This window comes from Hirundo rustica, unplaced genomic scaffold, assembly GCF_015227805.2.
Source record: "Hirundo rustica isolate bHirRus1 unplaced genomic scaffold, bHirRus1.pri.v3 scaffold_397_arrow_ctg1, whole genome shotgun sequence".
Lineage (NCBI taxonomy): Eukaryota > Metazoa > Chordata > Aves > Passeriformes > Hirundinidae > Hirundo > Hirundo rustica.
Genome location: NW_026690442.1, coordinates 1 through 27,415, shown reverse-complemented (window position 1 = coordinate 27,415; position 27,415 = coordinate 1). Strand labels below are relative to the sequence as shown.

General features: G+C 59.0%; 1 protein-coding gene across 1 annotated transcript; it reads right to left on the bottom strand.

The window, feature by feature from the left end:
- Positions 1-7: 7 nt before the first annotated feature.
- On the bottom strand, positions 8-24,832 carry ILVBL (ilvB acetolactate synthase like). The gene is made up of 16 exons (XM_040054065.2): positions 24,780-24,832; positions 23,895-24,001; positions 22,506-22,707; positions 20,970-21,097; positions 17,502-17,640; positions 15,187-15,298; positions 14,075-14,174; positions 11,307-11,404; positions 9,192-9,328; positions 8,972-9,106; positions 5,891-6,005; positions 4,794-4,963; positions 3,431-3,501; positions 2,823-2,894; positions 1,886-1,991; positions 8-907 (listed from the first exon to the last, which is right to left on the bottom strand). Exons 2-16 carry the CDS (start codon positions 23,997-23,999, stop codon positions 618-620), a joined length of 1,980 nt encoding a protein of 659 aa, XP_039909999.1. The 5' UTR covers positions 24,000-24,001; positions 24,780-24,832; the 3' UTR covers positions 8-617.
- Between the last annotated feature and the right edge of the window lie 2,583 nt (positions 24,833-27,415).

Genomic DNA, 27,415 nt, shown 5'->3' with positions numbered 1-27,415 from the left:
ATGCCCAAAGTGTCACCAGGGGTTGGGGACAGTGCCCAAAGTGTCACCTGCCACCCCTTGGGGCCAGTCCGAGGCCACTCAGGTGACACTTGGGGACACTTGGGGACACTCAGGTGACACCTGGGGACACTCGGAGATACTCAGTGGCATTGGTGACACCCAGGTGACATTGATGGCATTGGTGACACTCAGGTGACACAGGTGACATTGGTGACACTCAGGTGACACTGGTGACATCCAGGTGACCTCGGTGACATTGGTGACATGGGTGACACTCAGGTGACATTGGTGACAGGTGACACCGGTGACAGTCAGGTGACACAGGTGACATTGGTGACACTCAGGTGACACCCAGGTGACATTGGTGACACTCAGGTGACACTCAGGTGACACTCAGGTGACACTCACACGGACACGGAGCCCTCCCGGAAGTCGCTGGGTCCCAGCAGGGCGAGGACGGGGTGACACTCGGTGACACTCGGTGACACTCGGTGACACTCGGTGACATGGGTGACACTCAGGTGACACCGGTGACCCCCAGGTGACACTCAGGTGACACTCAGGTGACATTGGTGACATTGGTGACATTGGTGACACTCAGGTGACACTGGTGACACTCACACGGACACGGAGCCCTCCCGGAAGTCGCTGGGTCCCAGCAGGGCGTTGACCAGCACGGGGTGACCTCGGTGACACTCGGCCTGCGCCGCCCTCAGCACGGCCACCACCCTGTCCCCGATGTCCCCAGGGTCCCCTCCGGTGTCCCCTCCGGTGTCCCCTCCGGTGTCCCCGGTGTCCCCTCCGGTGTCCCCGGTGTCCCCGGTGTCCCCTCCTGTGTCCCCGGTGTCCCCTCCGGCGTCCAGGACGAAGCCGCGGCCTCCCAGCGCCGCCGCCACCGCGTGGTAATCTGGGGACACACGGGTGGCACTGTCACCAGCGGGGGTGGCACTGTCACCAGCGGGGGTGGCACTGTCACAGGGGGTGGCATTGTCACAGACAGGGGTGGCATTGTCATCGACAGGGGTGGCATTGTCATCAATGGAGTGGCATTGTCATCGACAGGGGTGGCATTGTCACCGACAGGGGTGGCATTGTCACAGGGGGTGGCATTGTCATCAATGGAGTGGCATTGTCACAGACAGGGGTGGCATTGTCATCAATGGAGTGGCATTGTCACAGGGGGTGGCATTGTCATCGACAGGGGTGGCATTGTCACCAACAGGGGTGGCATTGTCACAGGGGGTGGCATTGTCATCAATGGAGTGGCATTGTCACCAACAGGGGTGGCATTGTCACAGACAGGGGTGGCATTGTCACCAGGGGGTCAGTGGAGGTGGCAGTGTCACTGCTGGGGGTGGCCTGAGCTGGTGTCCCCTCAGTGTCCCCTCAGTGTCCCCCTGCCATCCCCAGTGGTCCCCGGTCACTGGTCAGTGGTCACTCTGGGTCACTCAGGGGTCACTCAGGGGTCACTCAGGGGTCACTCAGGGGTCACTCAGGGGTCAGTTGGTCACTCACCGCTGAAGGCCAGCCTGCAGCCCACGGTGCTGCCCAGCAGGGGGAGCTGCTGTCCCCCGTGTCCCCCCGCCCCGGTCACTATGGGTCACTCAGGGGTCACTCAGTGGTCACTCAGGGGTCAGTTGGTCAGTTGGTCAGTGGTCGGGGTCACTCAGGGGTCACTCAGTGGTCAGTTGGTCAGTTGGTCACTCACCGCTGAAGGCCAGCCTGCAGCCCATGGCGCTGCCCAGCAGGGGGAGCTGCTGTCCCCCGTGTCCCCCCGCCCCGGTCACTATGGGTCACTCAGGGGTCAGGGGTCACTCAGGGGTCAGGGGTCACTCAGGGGTCACTCAGTGGTCAGGGGTCACTCAGTGGTCAGCTGGTCACTCACCGCTGAAGGCCAGCCTGCAGCCCACGGCGCTGCCCAGCAGGGGGAGCTGCTCGCGGCTGATCTGCGTCCAGCCGGCGTCGTTCCCAACCAGGGCAATGACCGGGACCTGGGGACACGGGGACAGAGGTGGGACAGACACGGGGACACGGGGACACGGGGACACGGGGACACAGGGACAGAGGGACCGGGGGACACGGGGACACGGGGACAGAGGTGGGACAGACAGAGGGACACGGGGACACGGGGACACGGGGACACGGGGACAGAGGGACCTGGGGACACGGGGACAGAGGTGGGACAGACACGGGGACACGGGGACCTGGGGACACGGGGACAGAGGTGGGACAGACACGGGGACACGGGGACACGGGGACACGGGGACAGAGGTGGGACAGACACGGGGACACGGGGACACGGGGACACGGGGACACGGGGACACAGGGACACGGCTGGGACACAGGGACACAGGGACAGAGGTGGGACACAGGGACAGAGGGACACAGCTGGGACAGAGGGACAGAGGTGACACAGGGACACAGGGACACGGGGACAGAGGGGACACAGGGACACAGCTGGGACACAGCTGGGACACAGCTGGGACACGGGGACACGGGGACACAGGGACACAGGGACCTGGGGACAGGAGGACAGTGACAGTGACAGTAACAATGACAGTGACAGGTGACAATGACAGTGACAGTGACAATGACAATGACAGTGACAGTCACAGTGACAGTGACAATGACAATGACAGTGACAATGACAGTGACAGTGACAATGACAGTGACAATGACAGTGACAGTGACAATGACAATGACAGTGACAGGTGACAATGACAATAACAGTGACAGTGACAGTGACAGGTGACAGTGACAGGTCACAATGACAGTGACAGGTGACAGTGACAGGTGACAGTGGCAGTGGCCGTGGCAGTGACCTTGTGGCGCACGAAGGTGTCGAACTCCATCAGGCTGAAGCCCAGCGAGCCGTCCCCATAGAGCACCCACACCTGGGGACGTCCCCGAATGTCACCCGTGTCCCCAGCGGGGACCCTGGGGACGCTCCGGACCCCGCAGTGTCCCCAGTGTCCCCTCTGTCCCCAATGTCCCCCACTGTCCCCATTGTCCCCAATGTCCCCAGGGTCCCCGATGTCCCCGACGTCCCCCATTGTCCCCACTGTCCCCGATGTCCCTGATGTCCCCAATGTCCCCAATGTCCCCACTGTCCCCGATGTCCCCCATGTCCCCAATGTCCCCCAATGTCCCCATTGTCCCCATTGTCCCCCATGTCCCCCGATGTCCCCGATGTCCCCGATGTCCCAATGTCCCCAATGTTCCCATTGTCCCCATTGTCCCCAATGTCCCCGATGTCCCTGATGTCCCCGATGTCCCCGATGTCCCCATTATCCCCATTGTCCCCATTATTCCCCATTATTCTCCATTGTCCCCACTGTCCCCCATGTCCCCATGTGCCCAATGTCCCCCATGTGCCCAATGTCCCCCATGTTCCCCGATGTCCCCGATGTCCCCGATGTCCCCGTGTCACCTCAGCCTCGGGCCGGCAGAGTTTGGCCCCGAGCGCGAATCCTCCGCCCACGCCCAGAGTGCCGAAGGGACCTGAGGGGACAAAGGGACAAAGGGGACAGGGGGGACAGAGGGGACAAAGGGGACAGGGGGGACAGAGGGGACAAAGGGGACATCACTGCCATTGCCACCATGACAGCACTGGGGACAGCGGGGACATCACTGCCACCACCCGGTGACAGCACCGACCGTGTCCCCGAGCTGTCCCTGCATGTCCTTGCAGGGTGTGGCCGTGTCCCCACGGGGTCTGGCCGTGTCCCCACATGTCCCCAGGGGGTCTGGTTGTGTCCCTGTGGGGCCTGGCCATGTCCCCAAGCTGTCCCCACGGGGTCTGGCTGTGTGCCCACTCTGTCCCCAGGTGGCCTTACAGGGCCAGGCCGTGTCCCCAAGCTGTCCCCACGTGTCCCTATGGGGTCAGGCTCTGTCCCCTCATGTCCCCACGGGGTCTGGCTGTATTCCTGAGCTGTCCCTGTGTGTCCCCAGGGGGGTCTGGCCGTGTCCCCAAGCTGTCCCCACGTGTCTCTGTGGGGTCTGGCCATGTCCCTGAGCTGTCCCCACGTGTCCCCATGGGGGTCTGGCCAACGTCCCCGCTCTGTCCCCACTCCGTCCCTGTGGGGTCTGGCCGTGTCCCCACGTGTCCCCACGAGGAGCAGCCGTGTCCCCACGGGGTCTGGCTGTGTCCCCAAGCTGTCCCCACTCTGTCCCCACGGGGTCTGGCCATGTCCCCGCTCTGTCCCCGCTCTGTCCCCACTCTGTCCCCTCTCTGTCCCCTCTCTGTCCCCGCTCTGTCCCCGCTCTGTCCCCTCTCTGTCCCCGCTCTGTCCCCGCTCTGTCCCCTCTCTGTCCCCGCTCTGTCCCCGCTCTGTCCCCTCTCTGTCCCCTCTCTGTCCCCGCCCTGTCCCCACTCTGTCCCTATGGGGTCTGGCCGTGTCCCCACTCTGTCCCCTCTCTGTCCCCACTCTGTCCCCTCTCTGTCCCCGCCCTGTCCCCTCTCTGTCCCCTCTCTGTCCCCTCTTTGTCCCCGCTCTGTCCCCACTCTGTCCCCTCTCTGTCCCCTCTCTGTCCCCACTCTGTCCCCTCTCTGTCCCCGCTCTGTCCCCTCTCTGTCCCCTCTCTGTCCCCTCTCTGTCCCCGCTCTGTCCCCTCTCTGTCCCCGCCCTGTCCCCGCTCTGTCCCCTCTCTGTCCCCTCTCTGTCCCCTCTCTGTCCCCTCACTGTACCCTCTCTGTCCCCTCTCTGTCCCCGCCCTGTCCCCACCCTGTCCCCTCTCTGTCCCCACCCTGTCCCCTCTCTGTCCCCAGTGTCCCCGCCCCGGGGTGGCCGTACCGGGGTCCAGCCAGGCCAGTGGCCGCCGTGGCCGGACGATGTAGGCGGCCGTGGCCACGAAGTCGCCGCCGTCGGCCACCAAGAGGCTCTGGGGGGGCAGCACCTGGTCCAGGGCCTGCAGCAGCGCCAGCGGGTTCAGGTGACACGGGGGGGGCACGGCGGCCTTGGCCCTGAGGAGGAGGGGGTGAGGGGGGGCTGACCCCAAAAATCCCAAACCGGGGGGGGCTGATCCCAAAAATCCCAAATGAGAGAGGTCTGACCCCAAAAAATCCCAACCCGGGGGGGTCTGAACCCAAAATTCCCAAATGAGAGAGGTCTGACCCCAAAAAATCCCAACCCAGGGGGCGTCTGACCCCAAAAATCCCAAATGAGAGAGGTCTGACCCCAACCTGGGGGGGGCTGACCCCAAAAAATCCCAACCCGGAGGGGGCTGACCCCAAAAAATCTCAAATCAGGGAGGTCTGACCCCAAAAATCCACTGTGAGGAGGGGTCTGACCCCAAAAATCCCAACCCGGGGGGGTCTGACCCCAAAAAATCCCAAATGAGAGAGGTCTGACCCCAAAAATCCCAACCCAGGGGGGTCTGACCCCAAAAATCCCAAAGCAGGGGGGTCTGAACCCAAGAATCCCAAATGAGAGAGGTCTGACCCCAACCTGGGGGGGGTCTGACCCCAAAAATCCCAAACGAGAGAGGTCTGACCCCAAAAAATCCCAACCCGGGGGGGTCTGACCCCAAAATCCCCCGAGCAGTTGGGGAGGGGTTGTGGTGACCCCAAAATTTGGAATGGGATCCTCACCCCCCAAAATGCTCCTCAGTGTCCCCACTGTCCCCAATGTCCCCATTGTCCCCAGTGTCCCCATCTGTCCCCATTGTCCCCATTGTCTCCAGTGCCCCCAGTGTCCCCATTGTCCCCATTGTCCCCAGTGTCCCCAGTGTCCCCAGTGTCCCCATTGTCCCCAGTGTCCCCATATCCCCAATGTCCCCAATGTCCCCAGTGTCCCCAGTGTCCCCAGTGTCCCCAGTGTCCCCAATGTCCCCAGTGTCCCCATTGTCCCCAATGTCCCCAGTGTCCCCATTGTCCCCAGTGTCCCCTCACTGGTTCTGCTGCTCCTTGTCCCTCTCGGCCTCCCGCAGCCGCTCCAGCCACTCCCGGGGGCAGGAGAAGCCCTGGAGGCTCTGGGCCAGCGCCACCATGAAGGACCCGGGGTCACCTGCGGGACAAAAACCTGTCACCGGGGTCCCCAAAGTGTCACCAGGGACCTCAAAATGTCACCAGGGATCTCAAAAATGTCACCAGGGACCACACAAGTGTCACCTGGGAACCCCAAAGTGTCACCAGGGACCCCAAAGTGTCACCAGGAACCCAAAATTGCCTCATTCTGACCCAAACCCACCTCTTTTTGACCCAAACCCACCTCTTTTTAACCCAAACCCGCCTCATTTGTGTCCCCAATGTCCCATTTTGTGTCCCCAGTGTCCCCAGCGTCCCTCACCCTGCACGTGTTCCCAGAACACGTCCGAGTTCCGCAGCAGCTGCGCGCGGTCGCGGTTTGACCCAAAACCGCCTCATTCTGACCCAAAATTGGCTCATTCTGACCCAAAACCGCCTCTTTTTGACCCAAAACCGCCTCTTTTGTGTCCCCAGTGTCCCCAGCGTCCCTCACCCCTCACGGCCAGCCGCGGCTTCCAGAACACGTCCGAGTTCCGCAGCAGCTGCGCCCAGTCGCGGTTTGACCCAAAACCGCCTCATTTCTGACCCAAAATTGGCTCATTCTGACCCAAAACCGCCTCATTTTGACCCAAACTCCCCCAATTTGTGTCCCCAAAGTCCCGAATCATGTCCCCAGCGTCCCTCACCCCGCACGGCCAGCCGCAGTTCCCAGAACACGTCCGAGTTCCGCAGCAGCTGCGCCCGGTCGTGGTTTGATCCAAAACCGCCTCATTCTGACCCAAAATTGGCTCATTCTGACCCAAAACTGCCTCTTTTTGACCCAAAACCGCCTCTTTTGTGTCCCCAATGTCCCCAGTGTCCCTCACCCTGCACGGCCAGCCGCAGTTCCCAGAACATGTCCGAGTTCCTCAACCGCCGCATGCGGTCGCAGTTTGACCCAAAACCGCCTCATTCTGACCCAAAACTGCATCATTTCTGACCCAAAACTGCCTATTTTTGACCCAAAACCACCTCATTTGTGTCCCCAATGTCCCCAGCGTCCCTCACCCCTCACGGCCAGCCGCGGCTTCCAGAACACGTCCGAGTTCCGCAGCAGCTGCGCCCGGTCGCGGCTCGACCCAAAACCACCTCATTCTGACCCAAAACAGCCTCATTCTGACCCAAAATTGGCTCATTCTGACCCAAAACCGCCTCTTTTTGACCCAAAACCGCCTCTTTTGTGTCCCCAATGTCCCCAGTGTCCCTCACCCTGCACGGCCAGCCGCAGTTCCCAGAACACGTCCGAGTTCCGCAGCAGCTGTGCGTGGTCGCGGTTCGACCCAAAACCGCCTCATTCTGACCCAAAACCGCCTCATTTTGACCCAAACTCCCCCAATTTGTGTCCCCAAAGTCCCGAATCATGTCCCCACCGTCCCTCACCCCTCACGGCCAGCCGCGGCTTCCAGAACACGTCCGAGTTCCTCAACAGCCGCATGCGGTCGCAGTTTGACCCAAAACCGCCTCATTTCTGACCCAAAATCGCCTCATTTTGACCCAAACTCCCCCAATTTGTGTCCCCAAAGTCCCAATTCGTGTCCCCACCGTCCCTCACCCCGCACGGCCAGCCGCAGTTCCCAGAACACGTCCGAGTTCCGCAGCAGCTGCGCGTGGTCACGGTTTGACCCAAAACCGCCTCATTCTGACCCAAAATTGGCTCATTCTGACCCAAAACCGCCTCTTTTTGACCCAAAACCGCCTCTTTTGTGTCCCCAGTGTCCCCAGCGTCCCTCACCCCTCACGGCCAGCCGCGGCTTCCAGAACACGTCCGAGTTCCGCAGCAGCTGCGCCCGGTTGCGGTTTGACCCAAAACCGCCTCATTTGTGACCCCAAAATTGGCTCATTCTGACCCAAAACCGCCTCATTCTGACCCAAACTCCCCCATTTCAACCCCAAATTCCCGATTCGTGTCCCCACCGTCCCTCACCCCGCACGGCCAGCCGCGGCTTCCAGAACACGCCCGAGTTCCGCAGCAGCTGCGCGTGGTCACGGTTTGACCCAAAACTGCCTCATTCTGACCCAAACCCACCACTTTTTGACCCAAAACCGCCTCGTTCTGACCCAAACTCCCCCATTTCCACCCCAAATTCCCGATTCGTGTCCCCAGCGTCCCTCACCCCTCACAGCCAGCCGCGGTTCCCAGAACACGTCTGAGTTCCGCAGCAGCTGCGCGCGGTCACGGTTTGACCCAAAACCGCCTCATTTCTGACCCCAAATTGTCTCATTCTGACCCAAAACCGCCTCATTTTGACCCAAACTCCCCCATTTCAACCCCAAATTCCCGATTCGTGTCCCCACCGTCCCTCACCCCACACGGCCAGCCGCGGCTTCCAGAACACGTCCGAGTTCCGCAGCAGCTGCGCCCGGTCACGGTTTGACCCAAAACCACCTCATTTGTGACCCCAAATTGTCTCATTCTGACCCAAAACCGCCTCATTTCTGACCCAAAACCGCCTATTTTTGACCCAAAACCACCTCATTCTGACCCAAACCCACCACTTTTTGACCCAAAACCGCCTCGTTCTGACCCAAACTCCCCCATTTCCACCCCAAATTCCCGATTTGTGTCCCCAAAGTCCCAATTCGTGTCCCCACCGTCCCTCACCCCTCACGGCCAGCCGCAGTTCCCAGAACACGTCCGAGTTCTGCAGCAGCTGTGCGTGGTCACGGTTTGACCCAAAACTGCCTCATTTGTGACCCCAAACCCCCCTCATTCTGACCCAAAACCACCTCATTCTGGCCCAAACTCCCCCAATTTGTGTCCCCAATGTCTCGATTCGTGTCCCCATCGTCCCTCACCCCGCACGGCCAGCCGCAGTTCCCAGAACACGTCCGAGTTCCGCAGCAGCTGCACCCGGTCACGGTTTGACCCAAAACCGCCTCATTTCTGACCCCAAAATTGGCTCATTTTGACCCAAACTCCCCCATTTCAACCCCAAATTCCCGATTCGTGTCCCCACCGTCCCTCACCCTGCACGGCCAGCCGCGGCTTCCAGAACACGTCCGAGTTCCGCAGCAGCTGCGCCCGGTCGCGGTTCACGGCCACCACGGCGGCGCCGCGGCCGAAGAGGCGGCCGTAGGACAGGCGGAAATCGCAGACCGTGCCTTTTTCGGGGGACAGCGGCTCAGGACGGGGGCGCGGAGGGGACGGCGCCGGGGCGTCCCCGGGGTCCCGCCCCGCCGGCGGTACCTGCCAGCAGCACCAGGTCGGCGTCGCGCAGCGCCTGGCGGCGGTTCTGGCGCAGCAGCAGCGGGCACTCGGGGGGCAGCAGCCCCCGCGCCGCGCCCCCCAGGTAGCAGGGGACACCCAGGGACTGCAGCGACGAGCTGGGGACAGGAGGGGACAAACGGGGTCCGACTGGCACCAAACTGGATCTGATTGGCACCAAACTGGGTCTGACTGGCACCAAATTGGGTCCGATTGGCACCGAACTGGGTCGGTTTGGTCTCAAACTGGCTCAGTTTGGTACCAAAAATGGCTCATTTTGGCCCAAAAAATGGCCCAATCCAGGTCCCAAACTGGGTCAGATTGTCCCCAAAAACAGCTCAACCCAGGTCCCAAACTGGGTCAGTTTGGCCCCAAAAATGGCTCAATCCAGGATCTAAACTGGCTTGGTTTGGTCCCAAACTGGATCCGATTGGTTCCAAACTGACTCGGTTTGGTCCCAAACTGGATCGATTTGGTCTCAAACTGGATCGGTTTGGTACCAAAAATGGTTCATTTTGGCCCAAAAAATGGCCCAATCCAGGTCCCAAACTGGCTCCATTTGTCCCCAAACCAGCTCAGTTTGTCCCCAGACCCCTCTGGCGCAGCAGCAGCGGGCACTCGGGGGGCAGCAGCCCCCGCGCTGCGCCCCCCAGGTAGCAGGGGACACCCAGGGACTGCAGCGACGAGCTGGGGACAGGAGGGGACAAACGGGGTCCGACTGGCACCAAACTGGGTCGGTTTGGTCCCAAACTGGATCTGATTGGCACCAAACTGGGTCGGTTTGGTCCCAAACTGGATCGATTTGGTCCCAAACTGGATCAGTTTGGTACCAAAAATGGCTCATTTTGGCCCAAAAAATGGCCCAACCCAGGTCCCAAACTGGGTCAGTTTGTCCCCAAAACCAGCACAATCAGGGCCCCAAACTGGATCGGTTTGGTACCAAAAATGGCTCAATCCAGGTCCCAAACTGGCTCAGTTTGTCCCCAAAATGGCTCAATCCAGGTCCCAAACTGGCTCAGTTTGACCCCAAAAATGGCTCAATCCAGGTCCCAAACTGGCTCAGTTTGACCCCAAAAATGGCTCAATGCAGGTCCCAAAATGGCTCCGTTTGGCCCCAAAATGGCTCAATCCAGGTCCCAAAATGGCTCCGTTTGACCCCAAAAATGGCTCAATCCATGACCCAAAATGGCTCATTTTGGCCCCAAAAATGGCTCAAAGGTCCCAAACTGGCTCGGTTTGGTGGTAAAAGTGACTCAACTGCAGAACCAAACTTCCTTGGTTTGGCCCCAAACCCAGCTCCATTCAAACCCCAAACTGGCTCGGTTTGACCCCAAAACTGACTCCTTCCAGGCCACAAACTGGATCGGTTTGGCCCTAAAATCACATCAGCTGGGGCTTCAAACTGGATCGGTTTGGTCTCAAACTGGCTCGGTTTGGTACCAAAAATGGCTCATTTTGGCCCAAAAAATGGCCCAATCCAGGTCCCAAACTGGGTCAGTTTCGTCTCAGACTGGATCGGTTTGGTCCCAAAAATGGCTTTTTTGGGACCCCCAGTCCCTCCCAGTCCATCCCAATCCTCTCCCAGTCCAATCCAGTCCATCCCAATCCTCTCCCAGTCCAATCCAGTCCATCTCAATCCTCTCCCAGTCCCTCCCAGTCCCTCCCAGTCCATCCCAGTTCCCTCCCAGTCCCACCCCAGTCCCTCCCAGTCCCTCCCAGTCCATCCCAATCCTCTCCCAGTCCAATCCAGTCCATCCCAGTCCTCTCCCAGTCCCATCCCAGTCCCATTCCAGTCCCTCCCAGTCCCTCCCAGTCCCATTCCAGTCCATCCCAGTGCCTCCCAGTCCATCCCAGTCCCTCCCAGTCCATCCCAGTCCCTCCCAGTCCCACCCCAGTCCATCCCAGTCCCTCCCAGTCCATCCCAGTCCATCCCAGTCCATCCCAGTCCCACCCCAGTGCCCCCCAGTCCCTCCCAGTCCCACCCCAGTGCCCCCCAGTCCATCCCAGTCCCTCCCAGTCCCTCCCAGTCCCTCCCAGTCCCTCCCAGTCCATCCCAGTCCCTCCCAGTCCCTCCCAGTGCCCCCCAGCCCGGCTGACCGCAGCTCCTCGGCCGGCGTGGGGGGCAGCAGCGCCTGGCTGCCCACGAGCACCAGGGGCCGGAGAGCGCGGCTCAGCAGCTCCGAGCAGAGCTGGACCTGGGACGGACCCGGGATTAACCCCAAAGAGCTGGGATTAACCCCAAAAACCTGCCCTGGACAGCCCCAGAACCAGGATCAACCCCAAACCAGCCGGGATTTACCCCAAAAACCTGCCCTGGACAGCCCCAGAACCAGGATAAACCCAAAACAAACTGGGATTAACCCCAAAAACCTGCCCTGGACAGCCCCAAAAACAGGATTAACCCAAAACAAACTGGGATCAACCCCAAAGAGCTGGGATTAACCCCAAAAACCTGCCCTGGACAGCCCCAAAACCAGGATCAACCCCAAACCAGGATCAACCCCAAACCAGCCGGGACTAACCCCAAAAACCTGCCCTGGACAGCCCCAAAAACAGGATCAACCCCAAACCAGCCAGGATTAACCCCAAAGAGCTGGGATTAACCCCAAAAACCTGCCTTGGACAGCCCCAAAAACAGGATAAACCCAAAACAAACTGGGATTAACCCCAAAGAGCCGGGATTAACCCCAAAAACCTGTCCTGGACAGCCCCAAAAACAGGATCAACCCCAAACCAGCCGGGATTAACCCCAAACAGCCCAGATTAACCCCAAAACCCAGCCCAGTGGATGCCAAAACCTGGTTTAACTCCAAACCAGCCAGGATTAGCTCCAAAACATCCCAAAAAACTTTCAATCCACCCCAAAACCTGACCCCAAATCCTTCAATCCACCCCAAAACCTGATCCCAAATCCTTCAATCCACCCCAAACCCCGACCCCAAACCCATCCCAAAATCCTTCAACCCCACCCCAAAACCCTGACCCCAAACCCATCCCAAATCCTTCAGTCCCACCTCAAAACCCTGACACCAAATCCATCCCAAAATCCTTCAAATCACCCCAAAACTCTGACCCCAATCCAATCCTAAATCCTTCAATCCATCCCAAAACCTGACCCCAAACCCATCCTAAATCCTTCAATCCCACCCCAAAACCTGACCCCAAACCCATCCCAAATCCTTCAATCCACCCCAAAACCCTGACCCCAAACCCATCCCAAAATCCTTCAATTCACCCCAAAACCCCGACCCCAAACCCCACAAAAACCTCCCCCCAAAAAACCATGAAAAACCCAAAAATCAACGAAAAAAAACCCCCAAAACCCCAAAATCAACCCCCAAAAACCCGAAAATCAACCCCAAACCCCCTCATCCGCAGCCCAAATCCCGGATTTTGGGGTTTTTCCCCCGGATTTGGGGTGGCACCTGCTCCGGGGCGGCTCTGGGGACGCGCAGCGGCAGCGGGGTCGGGTCCCGCGGCTCCCAAGCAACCCCAAAACCCCCACAACCCTAAAAACCCCACAAACCCTGTCCCCAAACCCATCCCAAATCCTTCAATCCACCCCAAAACCTGACCCCAAACCCATCCCAAAATCCTTCAATCCACCCCAAAAACTGACCCCAAACCCATCCCAAAATCCTTCAATCCATCCCAAAACCTGACCCCAAACCCATCCCAAAATCCTTCAATCCCACTCCAAAACCTGACCCCAAACCCATCCCAAATCCTTCAATCCACCCCAAAACCCTGACCCCAAACCAATCCCAAAATCTTTCAATTCACCCCAAAACCCTGACCCCAAACCCATCCCAAATCCTTCAATCCACCCCAAAACCCCGACCCCAAACCCCACAAAAACCTCCCCAAAAAACCATGAAAAACCCAAAAATCAACGAAAAAAAACCCCCAAAACCCCAAAATCAACCCGAAAATCAACCCCAAACCCCCTCATCCGCAGCCCAAATCCCGGATTTTGGGGTTTTTTCCCCGGATTTGGGGTGGCACCTGCTCCGGGGCGGCTCTGGGGACGCGCAGCGGCAGCGGGGTCGGGTCCCGCGGCTCCCAATCAACCCCAAAACCCCCACAACCCTAAAAACCCCTCAAACCCTGACCCCAAACCCATCCCAAAATCCTTCAATCCACCCCAAAACCTGACCCCAAACCCATCCCAAAATCCTTCAATCCATCCCAAAACCATGATCCCAAACCCATCCCCAAATCCTTCAATCCAACCCAAAACCTGACCCCAAACCCATCCCAAATCCTTCAATCCATCCCAAAACCTGACCCCAAACCCATCCCCAAAATCCTTCAATCCATCCCAAAAACTGACCCCAAACCCATCTCCAAAATCCTTCAATTCACCCCAAAACCCTGACCCCAAACCCATCCCAAAATCCTTCAATCCACCCCAAAACCCTGATCCCAAACCCATCCCAAAATCTTTCAATCCCACCCCAAAAACTGATCCCAAACCCATTCCAAATCCTTCAACCCCATCCCCAAACCCTGACCCCAAACCCATCCCAAATCCTTCAATCCCACCCCAAAACCTGATCCCAAACCCACCCCAAATCCTTCAATCCATCCCAAAACCTGACCCCAAACCCATCCCAAATCCTTCAATCCATCCCAAACCCCGACCCCAAACCCATCCCAAAATCTTTCAATCCACCCCAAAACCCCGACCCCAAACCCCACAAAAACCTCCCCCCAAAAAACCATGAAAAACCCCAAATCAACCCCCAAAAAACCCCCCAAACCCGAAAATCAACCACAAAAAACCCAAAAATCAACCCCAAACCCCCTCATCCGCACCCCAAATCCCAGATTTTGGGGTTTTTTCCCCGGATTTGGGGTGGCACCTGCTCCGGGGCGGCTCTGGGGACGCGCAGCGGCAGCGGGGTCGGGTCCCGCGGCTCCCAGGCGCCCGCGAAGAGATCCCGCAGGTAATTGTCCAGGTACCTGCGGGGTTTGGGGCTTTTTGTGGGGTTTTGGGGTTTTTTGTGGGGTTTTGGGGTTTTTGTAGGGTTTTGGGGTTTCTGTGGGTTTTTTGGGGGATTTTGTGGGTTTTTTTGGTGTTTTTTTGGGTTATTTTTGGGTTATTTTCAGGGGTTTCTGTGGGGTTTCTGGGGGGGTTTTGGGAGGGATTTTTGGGGTTTTTTTTTAGGTTTTGGGGTTTTTGTGGGGTCTTTGTGGGTTTGGGGGGGCATTTCGGGGTTTTTATGGTTTTTTTGGGGATTTTGTGGGGTTTTTTTGGTGGTTTTTTGGGTTATTTTTGGGTTATTTTCAGGGGTTTCTGTGGGAGTTTCGGGGGGGTCTTGGGAGGGATTTGTGGTTTTTTTTTTTTTTAGGTTTTGGGGTTTTTGTGGGGTCTTTGTGGGTTTGGGGGGGGCATTTTGGGGTTTTTATGGTTTTTTGGGGGGATTTTGTGGGGTGTTTTTGGTGGTTTTTTGGGTTATTTTGGGTTATTTTCAGGGGTTTCTGTGGGAGTTTTGTGGCGGGGTTTTTTTAGGTTTTGGGGTTATTTTGGGGTGCCATTTTGGGGTGTTTTGGGGGGTTATTTCGGGGATGTTTTTGGGGTTATTTTGGGGTGTTTTGGGGGTGTTTTTGAGGTTATTTTTGGGGGGGTCTTTGTGGTGTTTTGGGGGTTATTTTGAGGCGTTATTTTGGGGTGTTTTGTGGGGTTATTTTGGGGTGGTTTTGGGGGTTATTTTGGGGTATTTTGGGGTGTTTTGTGGTGATTTGGGGGTTATTTTGAGGCGTTGTTTTGGGGTGTTTTGGGGGGTTATTTTGGGGTGGTTTTGGGGGTTATTTTGGGGTATTTTGGGGTGTTTTGTGGGGTTATTTTGCGGTATTTTGGGGTGTTTTGTGGTGTTTTGGGGGGTTATTTTGGGGTGTTTTGGGGGGTTATTTCAGGGCATTTTTGGGGTTATTTTGGGGTGTTTTTGGGGTTATTTCGGGGTGTTTTTCTCACCACTGGACCAGTTTCCCCCGCAGCCCCCGCGGGGTTTTGGAGCCCCCGAGCTCCTTCTGCACCACGTGGAAGGGGTAGAGGACATCGATGGGCAGCTCCACGAACACGGGGCCTGGGGGCATCCCAAAAACACCCCAAATCCATCGGGAGCCACCCCAAATCCGTGGGGAGTCACCCCAAAATCCTATGGAGGGGTTTGAGCCCCCAAAATCCCACAGAAGGAGCCAAAAAAACCCCCCAAAAATCCCTCTGGGAACCGGCCCCAAACCCTCCTGAGCTGACCCCAAATTCCATCCCAAAAAATCCCCCAAAAAATCCCAAATCCGTGGGGAGTCACCCCAAAATCCCATGGGGGGGGGGGGTTTGAGCCCCAAAATCCCACAGCAGGACCCAAAAAAAACCCCCCAAAAAACCCCCAAAAATCCCTCTGGGAACCGGCCCCAAACCCTCTGGAGCTGACCCCAAATTCCATCCAAAAAAATCCCAAAAAAATCCCAAATCCGTGGGGAGTCACCCCAAATCCATCGGGAGTCACCCCAAAATCCCATGGGGGGGGGGTTGAGGCCCCAAATCCCACAGAAGGACCCAAAAAAACCCCCCCAAAAATCCCTCTGGGAACCGGCCCCAAACCCTCCTGAGCTGATCCCAAATTCCATCCCAAAAAATCCCAAAAAAATCCCAAATCCGTGGGGAGTCACCCCAAAATCCCATGGGGGGGTTTGAGCCCCCAAAATCCCACAGCAGGACCCCCAAAAAAAACCCCAAAAAAACCCCAAAAATCCCTCTGGGAACCGGCCCCAAACCCTCCTGAGCTGATCCCAAAATCCATCCCAAAAAATCCACCAAAAAATCCCAAATCCATCGGGAGCCACCCCAAATCCGTGGGGAGTCACCCCAAAATCCCATGGAGGGGTTTGAGCCCCAAAATCCCACAGAAGGACCCCAAAAAAACCCCAAATTCCAAAAAAACCTCTGGGAACTGGCACCAAACCCTCCAGAGCTGACCCCAAAATCCATCCAAAAAAATCCCAAAAAAATCCCAAATCCGTGGGGAGTCACCCCAAAATCCCATGGGGGGGGGTTGAGCCCCAAAATCCCACAGAAGGACCCCAAAAAAACCTCTGGGAATCAATCCCGAATTCCCCGTCCCAGGGCTGATTTTGGGATTCCCACCCCAAAACTCTTTTCGGTGGGAATTTTGGGATTCCAACCCCTGGGAATTTTGGGATTCCACCCAAACCCATGGTTTGATTTTGGGATTTCCACCCCAAGACTCCTCTCTGGGAGAATTTTGGGATTCCAACCTCATGAGAATTTTGGGATTCCAGCCCCACGGGAATTTTGGGATTCCAGCCCTTTGGAATTTTGGGATTCCAGCCCCACGGGAATTTCGGGATTCCAGCCCCACGGGAATTTCGGGATTCCAGCCCCACGGGAATTTTGGGATTCCAGCCCCACAGGAATTTTGGGATTCCAGCCCCTGCCAGTTTTGAGATTTCAGCCCCTGGGAAATTCGGGGATTCCAATTTACAGGAATTTTGGGATTCTGACCCCTGGGAATTTGGGGATTCCTCCTCTCCCAAATTTCCACCAGAGGAGTTTTGGGATTCCTTTTCTCCCGAACTCCTCTCTGGGGGAATTTTGGGATTTCCAGCCCCACGGGAATTTTGGGATTCCAGCCCCACAGGAATTTTGGGATTCCAACCCTATGGGAATTTGGGATTTCCAGCCCCACGGGAATTTTGGGATTCCCACCCCTGGGAATTTTGGGATTCCACCCAAACCCATGGTCTGATTTTGGGATTTCCATCCCAAGACTCCTTTCTGTGGGAATTTTGGGATTCCAACCCCACGGCTGATTTTGGGATTCCAATCCACAGGAATTTTGGGATTCCAGCCCCATGGGAATTTGGGATTCCAGCCCCATGGGAATTTTGGGATTCCAACCCTTTGGAATTCTGGGATTCCAACCCTTGGGAATTCTGGGATTCCAGCCCCACGGGAATTTCGGGATTCCAACTCTTTGGAATTCAGGGATTCCAGCCCCCTGGGAATTTCGGGATTCCAACTCTTTGGAATTTTGGGATTACAGCCCCCTGGGAATTTCGGGATTCCAATCCTTTGGAATTTTGGGATTCCAGCCCATGCCAGTTTTGAGATTTCAGCCCCTGGGAAATTCGGGGATTCCAATTTACAGGAATTTCCAATTTACAGGAATTTCCGGATTCCGACCCTTGGGAATTCGGGGATTCCCACCACGCCCCCTCCCGTCCCCCCCCAAAATTCCCGTCCCGCCGGAATTCCGGGATTCCCACCGGGCGTCCCCTCCATGGCGGTGGCGATGGCGCGGCGCAGCGCCGGGACGATGTCGCGCACGGCGCGGACGGAAAAGGCGGATTTACAGAGCGTCCGGAAAAGCGGCACCTGCGGGATGTCCTGGAGCGCGCCGCGGCCCTGGAATTCGGGAATTCGGGAATTTGGGAATTTGGGAATGGGAATTGGGAATTTGGGCACAGCGGGATGTCCTGGAGCGCGCCGCGGCCCTGGAACCGGGAATTCGGGAATGGGAATTGGGAAATTGGGCACAGCGGGATGTCCTGGAGCGCGCCCCGGCCCTGGAATTCGGGAATTCGGGAATTTGGGAATGGGAATCGGGAATTTGGGCACAGCGGGATGTCCTGGAGCGCACCCCGGCCCTGGAATTCGGGAATTCGGGAATTTGGGAATGGGAATCGGGAATTGGGAATTTGGGCACAGCGGGATGTCCTGGAGCGCGCCGCGGCCCTGGAACCGGGAATTCGGGAATGGGAATCGGGAATTTGGGCACAGCGGGATGTCCTGGAGCGTGCCCCGGCCCTGGAATTCGGGAATTCGGGAATTTGGGAATGGGAATTGGGAATTTGGGCACAGCGGGATGTCCTGGAGCGCGCCCCGGCCCTGGAACCGGGAATTCGGGAATTTGGGAATTCGGGAATCGGGAATTTGGGAACAGCGGGATGTCCTGGAGCGCGCCCCGGCCCTGGAACCGGGAATTCGGGAATTTGGGAATGGGAATCGGGAATTTGGGCACAGCGGGATGTCCTGGAGCGCGCCGCGGCCCTGGAATTCGGGAATTCGGGAATTTGGGAAGGGAATTTGGGAATTTGGGCACAGCGGGATGTCCTGGAGCGCGCCCCGGCCCTGGAACCGGGGATTCGGGAATTTGGGAATTCGGGAATTTGGGAATGGGAATCGGGAATTTGGGCACAGCGGGATGTCCTGGAGCGCACCGCGGCCCTGGAACCGGGAATTCGGGAATTTGGGAATCGGGAATTTGGGCACAGCGGGATGTCCTGGAGCGCGCCCCGGCCCTGGAATTCGGGAATTCAGGAATGGGAATTCGGGAATTTGGGCACAGCGGGATGTCCTGGAGCGCGCCGCGGCCCTGGAATCGGGAATTCGGGAATTCGGGAATGGGAATCGGGAATTTGGGCACAGCGGGATGTCCTGGAGCGCGCCGCGGCCCTGGAACCGGGAATTCGGGAATTCGGGAATGGGAATCGGGAATTTGGGCACAACGGGATGTCCTGGAGCGCGCCGCGGCCCTGGAACCGGGAATTTGGGAATTTGGGAAGGGAATTTGGGAATTTGGGCACAGCGGGATGTCCTGGAGCGCGCCGCGGCCCTGGAACCGGGAATTCGGGAATTTGGGAATGGGAATCGGGAATTTGGGAACAGCGGGATGTCCTGGAGCGCACCCCGGCCCTGGAACCGGGAATTTGGGAATTTGGGAATGGGAATCGGGAATTTGGGCACAGCGGGATGTCCTGGAGCGTGCCGCAGCCCTGGAATTCGGGAATTCGGGAATTTGGGAATTCGGGAATCGGGAATTTGGGCACAGCGGGATGTCCTGGAGCGCACCGCGGCCCTGGAACCGGGAATTCGGGAATTTGGGAATTCGGGAATTCGGGAATTTGGGAACAGCGGGATGTCCTGGAGCGCGCCGGGGCCCTGGAATTCGGGAATTCGGGAATTTGGGAATGGGAATCGGGAATTTGGGAACAGCGGGATGTCCTGGAGCGCGCCGCGGCCCTGGAATTCGGGAATTTGGGAATTCGGGAATGGGAATTTGGGAATTTGGGAACAGCGGGATGTCCTGGAGCGCGCTGCGGCCCTGGAATTCGGGAATTTGGGAATTTGGGAATGGGAATCGGGAATTTGGGCACAGCGGGATGTCCTGGAGCGCGCCGCGGCCCTGGAACCGGGAATTCGGGAATTTGGGAATGGGAATCGGGAATTTGGGAATTTGGGCACAGCGGGATGTCCTGGAGCGCGCCGCGGCCCTGGAATTCGGGAATTCGGGAATGGGAATTGGGAATTTGGGCACAGCGGGATGTCCTGGAGCGCGCCCCGGCCCTGGAACCGGGAATTCGGGAATTCGGGAATTCGGGAATGGGAATTGGGAATTTGGGCACAGCGGGATGTCCTGGAGCGCGCCGCGGCCCTGGAATTCGGGAATTCGGGAATTTGGGAATGGGAATCGGGAATTTGGGAATTTGGGCACAACGGGATGTCCTGGAGCGCGCCGCGGCCCTGGAACCGGGAATTCGGGAATTCGGGAATGGGAATTTGGGAATTTGGGAACAGCGGGATGTCCTGGAGCGCGCCGCGGCCCTGGAATTCGGGAATTCGGGAATTCGGGAATTCGGGAATTTGGGAATTTGGGAATTTGGGAAATTGGGCACAGCGGGATGTCCTGGAGCGCGCCGTGGCCCTGGAATTCGGGAATTTGGGAATTTGGGAATTCGGGAATTTGGGAATTCGGGAATTTGGGAATGGGAATCGGGAATTTGGGAACAGCGGGATGTCCTGGAGCGCGCCCCGGCCCTGGAATTTGGGAATTCGGGAATTTGGGAATGGGAACTGGAATTCGGGAATGGCTCCGGGAATGGGAACAGAAATTTGGGAATGGCATCAGGAATTACCTTGGGAATTCGGGAATGGCACCAGGAATTGCCCTGGGAATTCGGGAATGGCAACAGGAATGGCAACAGGAATTCGGGAATGGCACCGGGAATTGCCCTGGGAATTTGGGAATGGCACCGGGAATGGGAACAGGAGTTCGGGAGCGGCAGCGGGAATTCGGGAATGGCATCAGGAACAGAAATGGGAATTTGGGAATGGCAACAGGAATTGCCTCGGGAATTCGGGAGCGGCACCGGGAATTCAGGAATGGCATCAGGAACAGGAATGGGAATTCAGGAATGGCATCAGGAACAGGAATGGGAATTCAGGAATGGCATCAGGAATTGCCCTGGGAATTCGGGAGTGGCACCGGGAATTTGGGAATGGCATTGGGAATTGCCCTGGGAATTCGGGAGCAGCACCGGGAATTCGGGAATGGCATCAGGAACAGAAATGGGAATTCGGGAATGGCAACAGGAATTGTCCTGAGAATTCGGGAATGGCAACAGGAATTGCCTTGGGAATTTGGGAGCGGCACCGGGAATTCGGGAATGGCACCGGGAATGGGAACAGGAGTTCGGGAATGGCAACAGGAATTCGGGAATGGCACCGGGAATGGCAGCGGGAATTGCCCTGGGAATTCGGGAATGGCACCGGGAATGGGAACAGGAGTTCGGGAGCGGCAGCGGGAATTCGGGAATGGCATCAGGAACAGAAATGGGAATTCGGGAATGGCAACAGGAATTGCCTCGGGAGTTCGGGAGCGGCAGCGGGAATTGGGGAAAAGGAGGGAAATCCCCGGGAATTCCGCCGGGAAGGGCTCCCCGGGATGTCCCCACCTTCTGCAGGGAGGCGGCGGCGCCGGCCAGGAGCAGCAGCGGGGACTCGGCCATGTGCGCGTTCTTGACGGCCGTCACCGCGTTGGTGACACCGGGGCCCGCGGTGACGGCGGCGACGCCGATGCGGCCTGCGGGGACGGCGGGGACACCGTGGGAAAGGGGACGGCCGCGGGGCGCCGCGGTGGAGCCACGGTGGCACCAAGGTGGCACCAAGGTGGCATCAAGGTGACATCAAGGTGGCTCCAAGGTGGCACCAAGGTGGCACCAAGGTGGCGCCAAGGTGACATCAAGGTGGCACCAAGGTGGCACCAAGGTGGCTCCAAGGTGGCATCAAGGTGGCACCAAGGTGGCTCCAAAATGGCACCACGGTGACACCAAGGTGGCTCCAAGATGGCTCCAAGGTGGCTCCAAGGTGACATCAAGGTGACATCAAGGTGGCTCCAAGGTGGCACCAAGGTGGCACCAAGGTGGCGCCAAGGTGACATCAAGGTGGCTCCAAGGTGGCACCAAGGTGGCTCCAAAACAGCACCAAGGTGGCACCAAGATGGTTCCAAGGTGGTGCCAAGGTGACATCAAGGTGGCTCCAAGGTGGCTCCACGGTGGCTCCAAGATGGCACCAAGGTGGCACCGAAGTGACATCAAGGTGGCACCAAGGTGGCACCAAAGTGACATCAAGGTGGCAACAAGGTGGCTCCAAGGTGGCCTCAAAATGGCACCACGGTGGCACCTAAATGGCACCAAGGTGACATCCAAGGTGGCCCCAAGGTGACACCGAAGTGACACCAAGGTGGCTCCAAGGTGGCGCCAAAGTGGCGCCACAGTGGCTCCAAGGTGACATCAAGGTGGCACCAAGGTGGCTCCAAGGTGGCCTCAAAATGGCACCACGGTGGCACCTAAATGGCACCAAGGTGGCACCAAGGTGGCCCCAAGGTGGCACCGAAGTGACATCAAGGTGGCACCAAGGTGGCTCCAAAATGGCACCATGGTGACACCAAGGTGGCTCCAAGATGGCTCCAAGGTGGCGCCACAGTGGCTCTGAGGTGACATCAAGGTGGCACCAAGATGGCTCCAAGGTGGCTCCAAAATGGCACCACGGTGGCCCCAAGATGGCTCCAAGATGGCTCCAAGGTGGCATCAAGGTGACATCAAGGTGGCACCAAGATGGCACCAAGGTGGCTTCAAAATGGCACCAAAGTGACATCAAGGTGGTACCAAGATGGTTCCAAGATGACTCCAAGGTAGCACCAAGGTGATGTCATGATGGCCCCGAAGTGGCACCACGGTGACATCAAGGTGGCTCCAAGATGGCACCAAGGTGGCTTCAAAATGGCACCAAGACGACATCAAGGTTGCACCAAGGTTGCAGCAAGATTGCTTCAAAATGGCGCCAAGGCGGCGCCAGGGTGACATCAAAATGGCACCAAGGATGGTGACAAACGGTGACAAATGGTGACAAATGGTGACAAATGGTGACAAACTGGGCCAAACCGGGCCAAAGTGGGCCAATCCCCGCCCCGAGGCGTCCCCGGTGCTGACCCGAGAGCCGCGACACGGCGTCGGCGGCGAAGACGGCGGTGGCCTCGTGGCGCGTGTCCACCACGCGGATGCCCATCTTCTCGCAGGCCACCAGCACGGGCGAGATGTGGCCGCCGGGCAGCGTGAAGAGGAAGCGCACGCCGTGGGCGCGGAGAACCTCGGCCACCAGCTCGCCGCCGTGACGGGGACTGGCCGCGTCCACCTGCGGGGCCAGCGGGGACACGGGGACACGGTGACACGGGTGACACGGGTGACACGGGTGACGTCTGTTCTCTGTTTGAGCTGTGCCACCCGTCCCAGCTGTGGTCACCATGGGGTCAGCAGTGACACAGGTGACACAGGTGACATCTGTCCTCTGTTTCAGCTGTGCCCCCTGTCCCAGCTGTGGTCACCATGGGGTCAGTGGTGACATGGTGACACAGGTGACATCTGTCCTCCAGGTTCCACCTGTGCCACCCGTCCCGGCTGTGGTCACCATGGGGTCAGCGGTGACACAGGTGACATCTGTCCTCAGTGTTCCACCTGTGCCACCCGTCCCAGCTGTGGTCACCATGGGGTCAGTGGTGACACGGTGACACAGGTGACACCTGTCCTCCATGTTCCACCTGTGCCACCCGTCCCAGCTGTGGTCACCACGGGGTCAGTGGTGACACAGGTGACATCTGTCCTCCATGTTCCACCTGTGCCACCCGTCCCAGCTGTGGTCACCATGGGGTCAGTGGTGACACGGTGACACGGGTGACATCTGTTCTCTGTTTCAGCTGTGCCACCCATCCCAGCTGTGGTCACCATGGGGTCAGCAGTGACACGGTGACACGGGTGACATCTGTCCCCAGTGTTCCACCTGTGCCACCCGTCCCAGCTGTGGTCACCTCAAGGTCACCTTGGGGTCAGCAGTGACACGGTGACATGGGTGACATCTGTCCCCAGTGTTCCACCTGTGCCACCCGTCCCGGCTGTGGTCACCACAAGGTCACCATGGGGTCACCATGGGGTCAGCGGTGACCCTGGTGACACGGGTGACACCTTGTCCTCGATGTCCTCCCTCCCTCCTGTGCCACTGATGTCACCTGTGCCCATCTCCCCTGTCCCACCCATCCCGCCTGTCCCCAACGTCCCCTCAATGTCCCCAATGTCCCCAACGTCCCCCCGTGTCCCACCATCCCCAATGTCCCCAGTGTCCCCAGTGTCCCCTCAGCCCCTGGTGTCCCCCCAGCCCCCAGTGTCCCCAGTGTCCCCAAGGTCCCCAATGTCCCCAATGTCCCCTCAGCCCCTGGTGTCCCCCCAGCCCCCAGAGTCCCCAGTGTCCCCAAGGTCCCCAATGTCCCCAGTGTCCCCAATGTCCCCCCATGTCCCCACTGTCCCCCAATGTCCCCCGTGTCCCCAGACCTTGTGCAGCAGGCGGTAGAGGAGCCCGAGGCGCTGGGCCACCACCAGCAGGACCAGGGCCACCAGCCCGGCACAGGCACAGCCCAGCCCGGCCACCGCGTCCATGGCTGCAAAACAACGGGGCCACCGTGAGAACCCCCGGGGACACCCTGGGGACACTTGGGGACACCAGGAGAACCCCCGGGGACACCCTGGGGACACCTGGGGACACCGTGGGGACACCTGGGGACACCGTGGGGACACCAGGAGAACCCCTGGGGACACTGTGAGAACCCCTGGGGACACCCTGGGGACACCGTGAGAACCCTTAGAGACACTGTGGGGACACCATGAACCCACTGGGGACACCGTGAGAACCCCCGGGGACACCCTGGGGACACCTGGGGACACCAGGAGAACCCCTGGGGACACTCTGAGAACCCTTGGGGACATTGTGGGGACACCATGAACCCACTGGGGACACTGGGAATGGCCTGGGGACATCATGGGAACCCCTGGGGACACCGTGGGGACACCATGAACCCAACAGGACCACCATGGGAACCCCTAGGGACACTGCGGGGACACCATGGGAACCCCTAGGGACACTGCGGGGACACCATGGGAACCCCTGGGGACACTGTGGGGACACCAGGAATGGCCTGGGGACACTGTGGGAACCCCTGGGGACACGGTGGGGACACCGTGAACGCAACAGGGCCACCGTGAGAACCCCTGGGGACACCGCGGGGACACCGTAGGGACACCATTAGGACACTGTGGGAACCCCTGGGGACACCATGGGGACACCGTGAGAACCCCTGGGGACACCCTGGGGACACCTCGGGACACCATGAGGACACTGTGGGAACCCCTGGGGACACCGTGGGGACACCGTGGGGACACCTGAGGACACCGTGAGAACCCCGGGGGACACCGTGGGGACACCGTGGGGACACCTGAGGACACCGTGAGAACCCCTGGGGACACCGTGGGGACACCGTGAACACAACGGGGCCACCATGGGAACCCTTGGGGACACTGTGGGAACCCCTGGGGACACCGTGGAAACCCTTGGGGACACCGTGGGGACACCGTGGGGACACCTGAGGACACCGTGGGAACCCCTGGGGACACCATGGGGACACCAGGAACCCAACGGGGACACCAGGAATGGCCTAGGGACATCATGGGAACCCTTGGGGACACCGTGGGAACCCTTGGGGACACCGTGGAAAACCCCTGGGGGCACCAGGAATGGCCTGGGGACACCAGGAGTGACAGCAAATGACACGGACATTGGGGACATTGGGGACACTGGCGACACTGGGGACAGTGGTGACATTGGGGACATTGGGGACACTGGGGACATTGGGGACGTTGGGACATTGGGGACACTGGGGACAATGGGGACAATGGGGACATTGGGGACACTGGGGACCAGGTTAACTGAAGCCAGATTAATTAAGCCCCGATTAATTAAACCCCGATTAATTAAACCCCGATTAATTAAACCAAGTCAATCGAACCCAAATTTACTGAGCCTGGATCGACTGAATGGGGATTAACCAAACACAAGCTAATTAAACCCAAGTTAATTAAACCCAGATTAATTGCGCCGGGATTGGCCAAGCCCAGACTAACGGAGCCCAGTGGATCGCCCCCAGATTAAAGCTGGATTAATTAAACCCGGGTCAATTGAACTGGGATTAATGGAACCCGGTTTAATTAATTAGACCGGGGTGATTAAACTCTGGAGTAATTAAACTCTGGATTAACTGAACCCAGTTTAACCAGTCCCAGTTTAACCAGTCCCAGTTTAACCAGTCCAGCACACCCCGCCCACCTCATTTGCATAATCACGCGGCTCATTTGCATAACCACCCACACTCCCTGCCTTAATTACCCCTAACGAAGTTCCTCCCCTCCCCCAAACATTCCTGGAATTCCCTCCCCCATCCCAAATTCCCCCTTTTTTGACCCAAAACCCGGCGGGGCCCAAACTGGGACCTTTGTCACCTCTGTCCCCAAGGCCACCCAGACCCATTGTCACCTCTGTCCCCAAGGCCACCCAACCCCATTGTCACCCCTGTCCCCAAGGCCACCCAGACCCATTGTCCCCTTGTCCCCAAGGCCACCCTGGTCCCCCATTGTCCCCTCTGTCCCCAAGGCCACCCCTGTCCCCCATTGTCCCCTCTGTCCCCAAGGCCACCCAACCCCATTGTCCCTTTGTCCCCAAGGCCACACCTATCCTCAAAGCCACCCCTGTCCCCCATTGTCCCCTCTGTCCCCAAGGCCACCATGGTGCCTGACTGTCCCCTCTGTCCCCAAGGCCACCCCACCCCATTGTCACCTCTGTCCCCAAGGCCACCCCTGTCCCCAAAGCCACCCAGACCCTATTGTCACCCCTGTCCCCAAGGCCACCCCTGTCCCCAAGGCCACCCCTGTCCCCCATTGTCACGTCTGCCCCCAAGGCCACCCCTGTCCCCCATTGTCCCCTCTGTCCCCAAGGCCACCCAACCCCATTGTCACTTTGTCCCCAAGGCCACCCTGGTCCCTGACTGTCCACCCTGTCCCCAAGGCCACCCCTGTCCCCAAAGCCACCCAGACCCCATTGTCCCCTTGTCCCCAAGGCCACCCAACTCCATTGTCCCCTCTGTCCCCAAAGCCACCCTGACCCCAAGGCCACCCTTATTGTCCATTTTGTCCCTAAGGCCACCCCGATCCTCGACTGTCCCCTCTGTCCCCAATCCCCACTTGTCCCCCCTGTCCACAGACCCACCCACCCTTGTCCCCAAGGCCACTCTGTCCCCAAGGCCACCCCGAATGTCCCCCTTGTCCCCAAGGCCACCCCTGTCCCCAAGGCCGCCCTGGTCCCTCATTGTCCCCCTTGTCCCCAAGGCCACCATGGTCCCTGACTGTCCCCCTTGTCCCCAAGGCCACCCCTGTCCCCAAGGCCACCCTGGTCCCTGACTGTCCCCCTTGTCCCCAAGGCCACCCCTGTCCCCCCACACGTCCTTATTGTCACCGTGCCTGTGTCCCCACGTCCCCCCCCCCATCCCCACGACCCCCGAGTGCCCGGGACCCCCCCCCCAGGTGTCCCCTCAGTGCCACCTCCGTGTCCCCTCAGTGTCCCCAGACCCCCTCCCGAGACCCCCGGGCCCCTCCCACGGGGTGTCCCCTCCTTGTCCCCTCCTTTGTGTCCCCGGTGTCCCCTCCTTGTCCCCACGACCCCCCCAATGGCCGGTGTCCCCTCCTTGTCCCCGGTGTCCCCTCCTTGTCCCCGTGTCCCCTCCTTGTCCCCACGACCCCTCAATGGCCGGTGTCACCCCCGGGTGTCCCCTCCTTGTCCCTGGTGTCCCCTCCTTGTCCCCACGACCCCCCCAATGGCCGGTGTCCCCCCACATGTCCCCTCCTTGTCCCCGTGTCCCCTCCTTGTTCCCGGTGTCCCCTCCTTGTCCCCACGACCTCCCAATGGCCGGTGTCCCCCCCAGGTGTCCCCTCCTTGTCCCCGGTGTCCCCTCCTTGTCCCCACGACCCCC

What these genes read in the sequence shown, in the direction of transcription:
- ILVBL (XM_040054065.2), bottom strand. Translation starts at nt 23,999, where the DNA reads ATGGACGCGGTGGCCGGGCTGGGCTGTGCCTGTGCCGGGCTGGTGGCC. An exon ending in TCTACCGCCTGCTGCACAAG is followed by an intron (nt 22,708 to 23,894) that starts GTCTGGGGACAC and finishes CTGGCCCCGCAG; the next exon opens with GTGGACGCGGCCAGTCCCCG. An exon ending in ACACCTTCGTGCGCCACAAG is followed by an intron (nt 1,992 to 2,822) that starts GTCACTGCCACG and finishes CCGTGTCCCCAG; the next exon opens with GTCCCGGTCATTGCCCTGGT.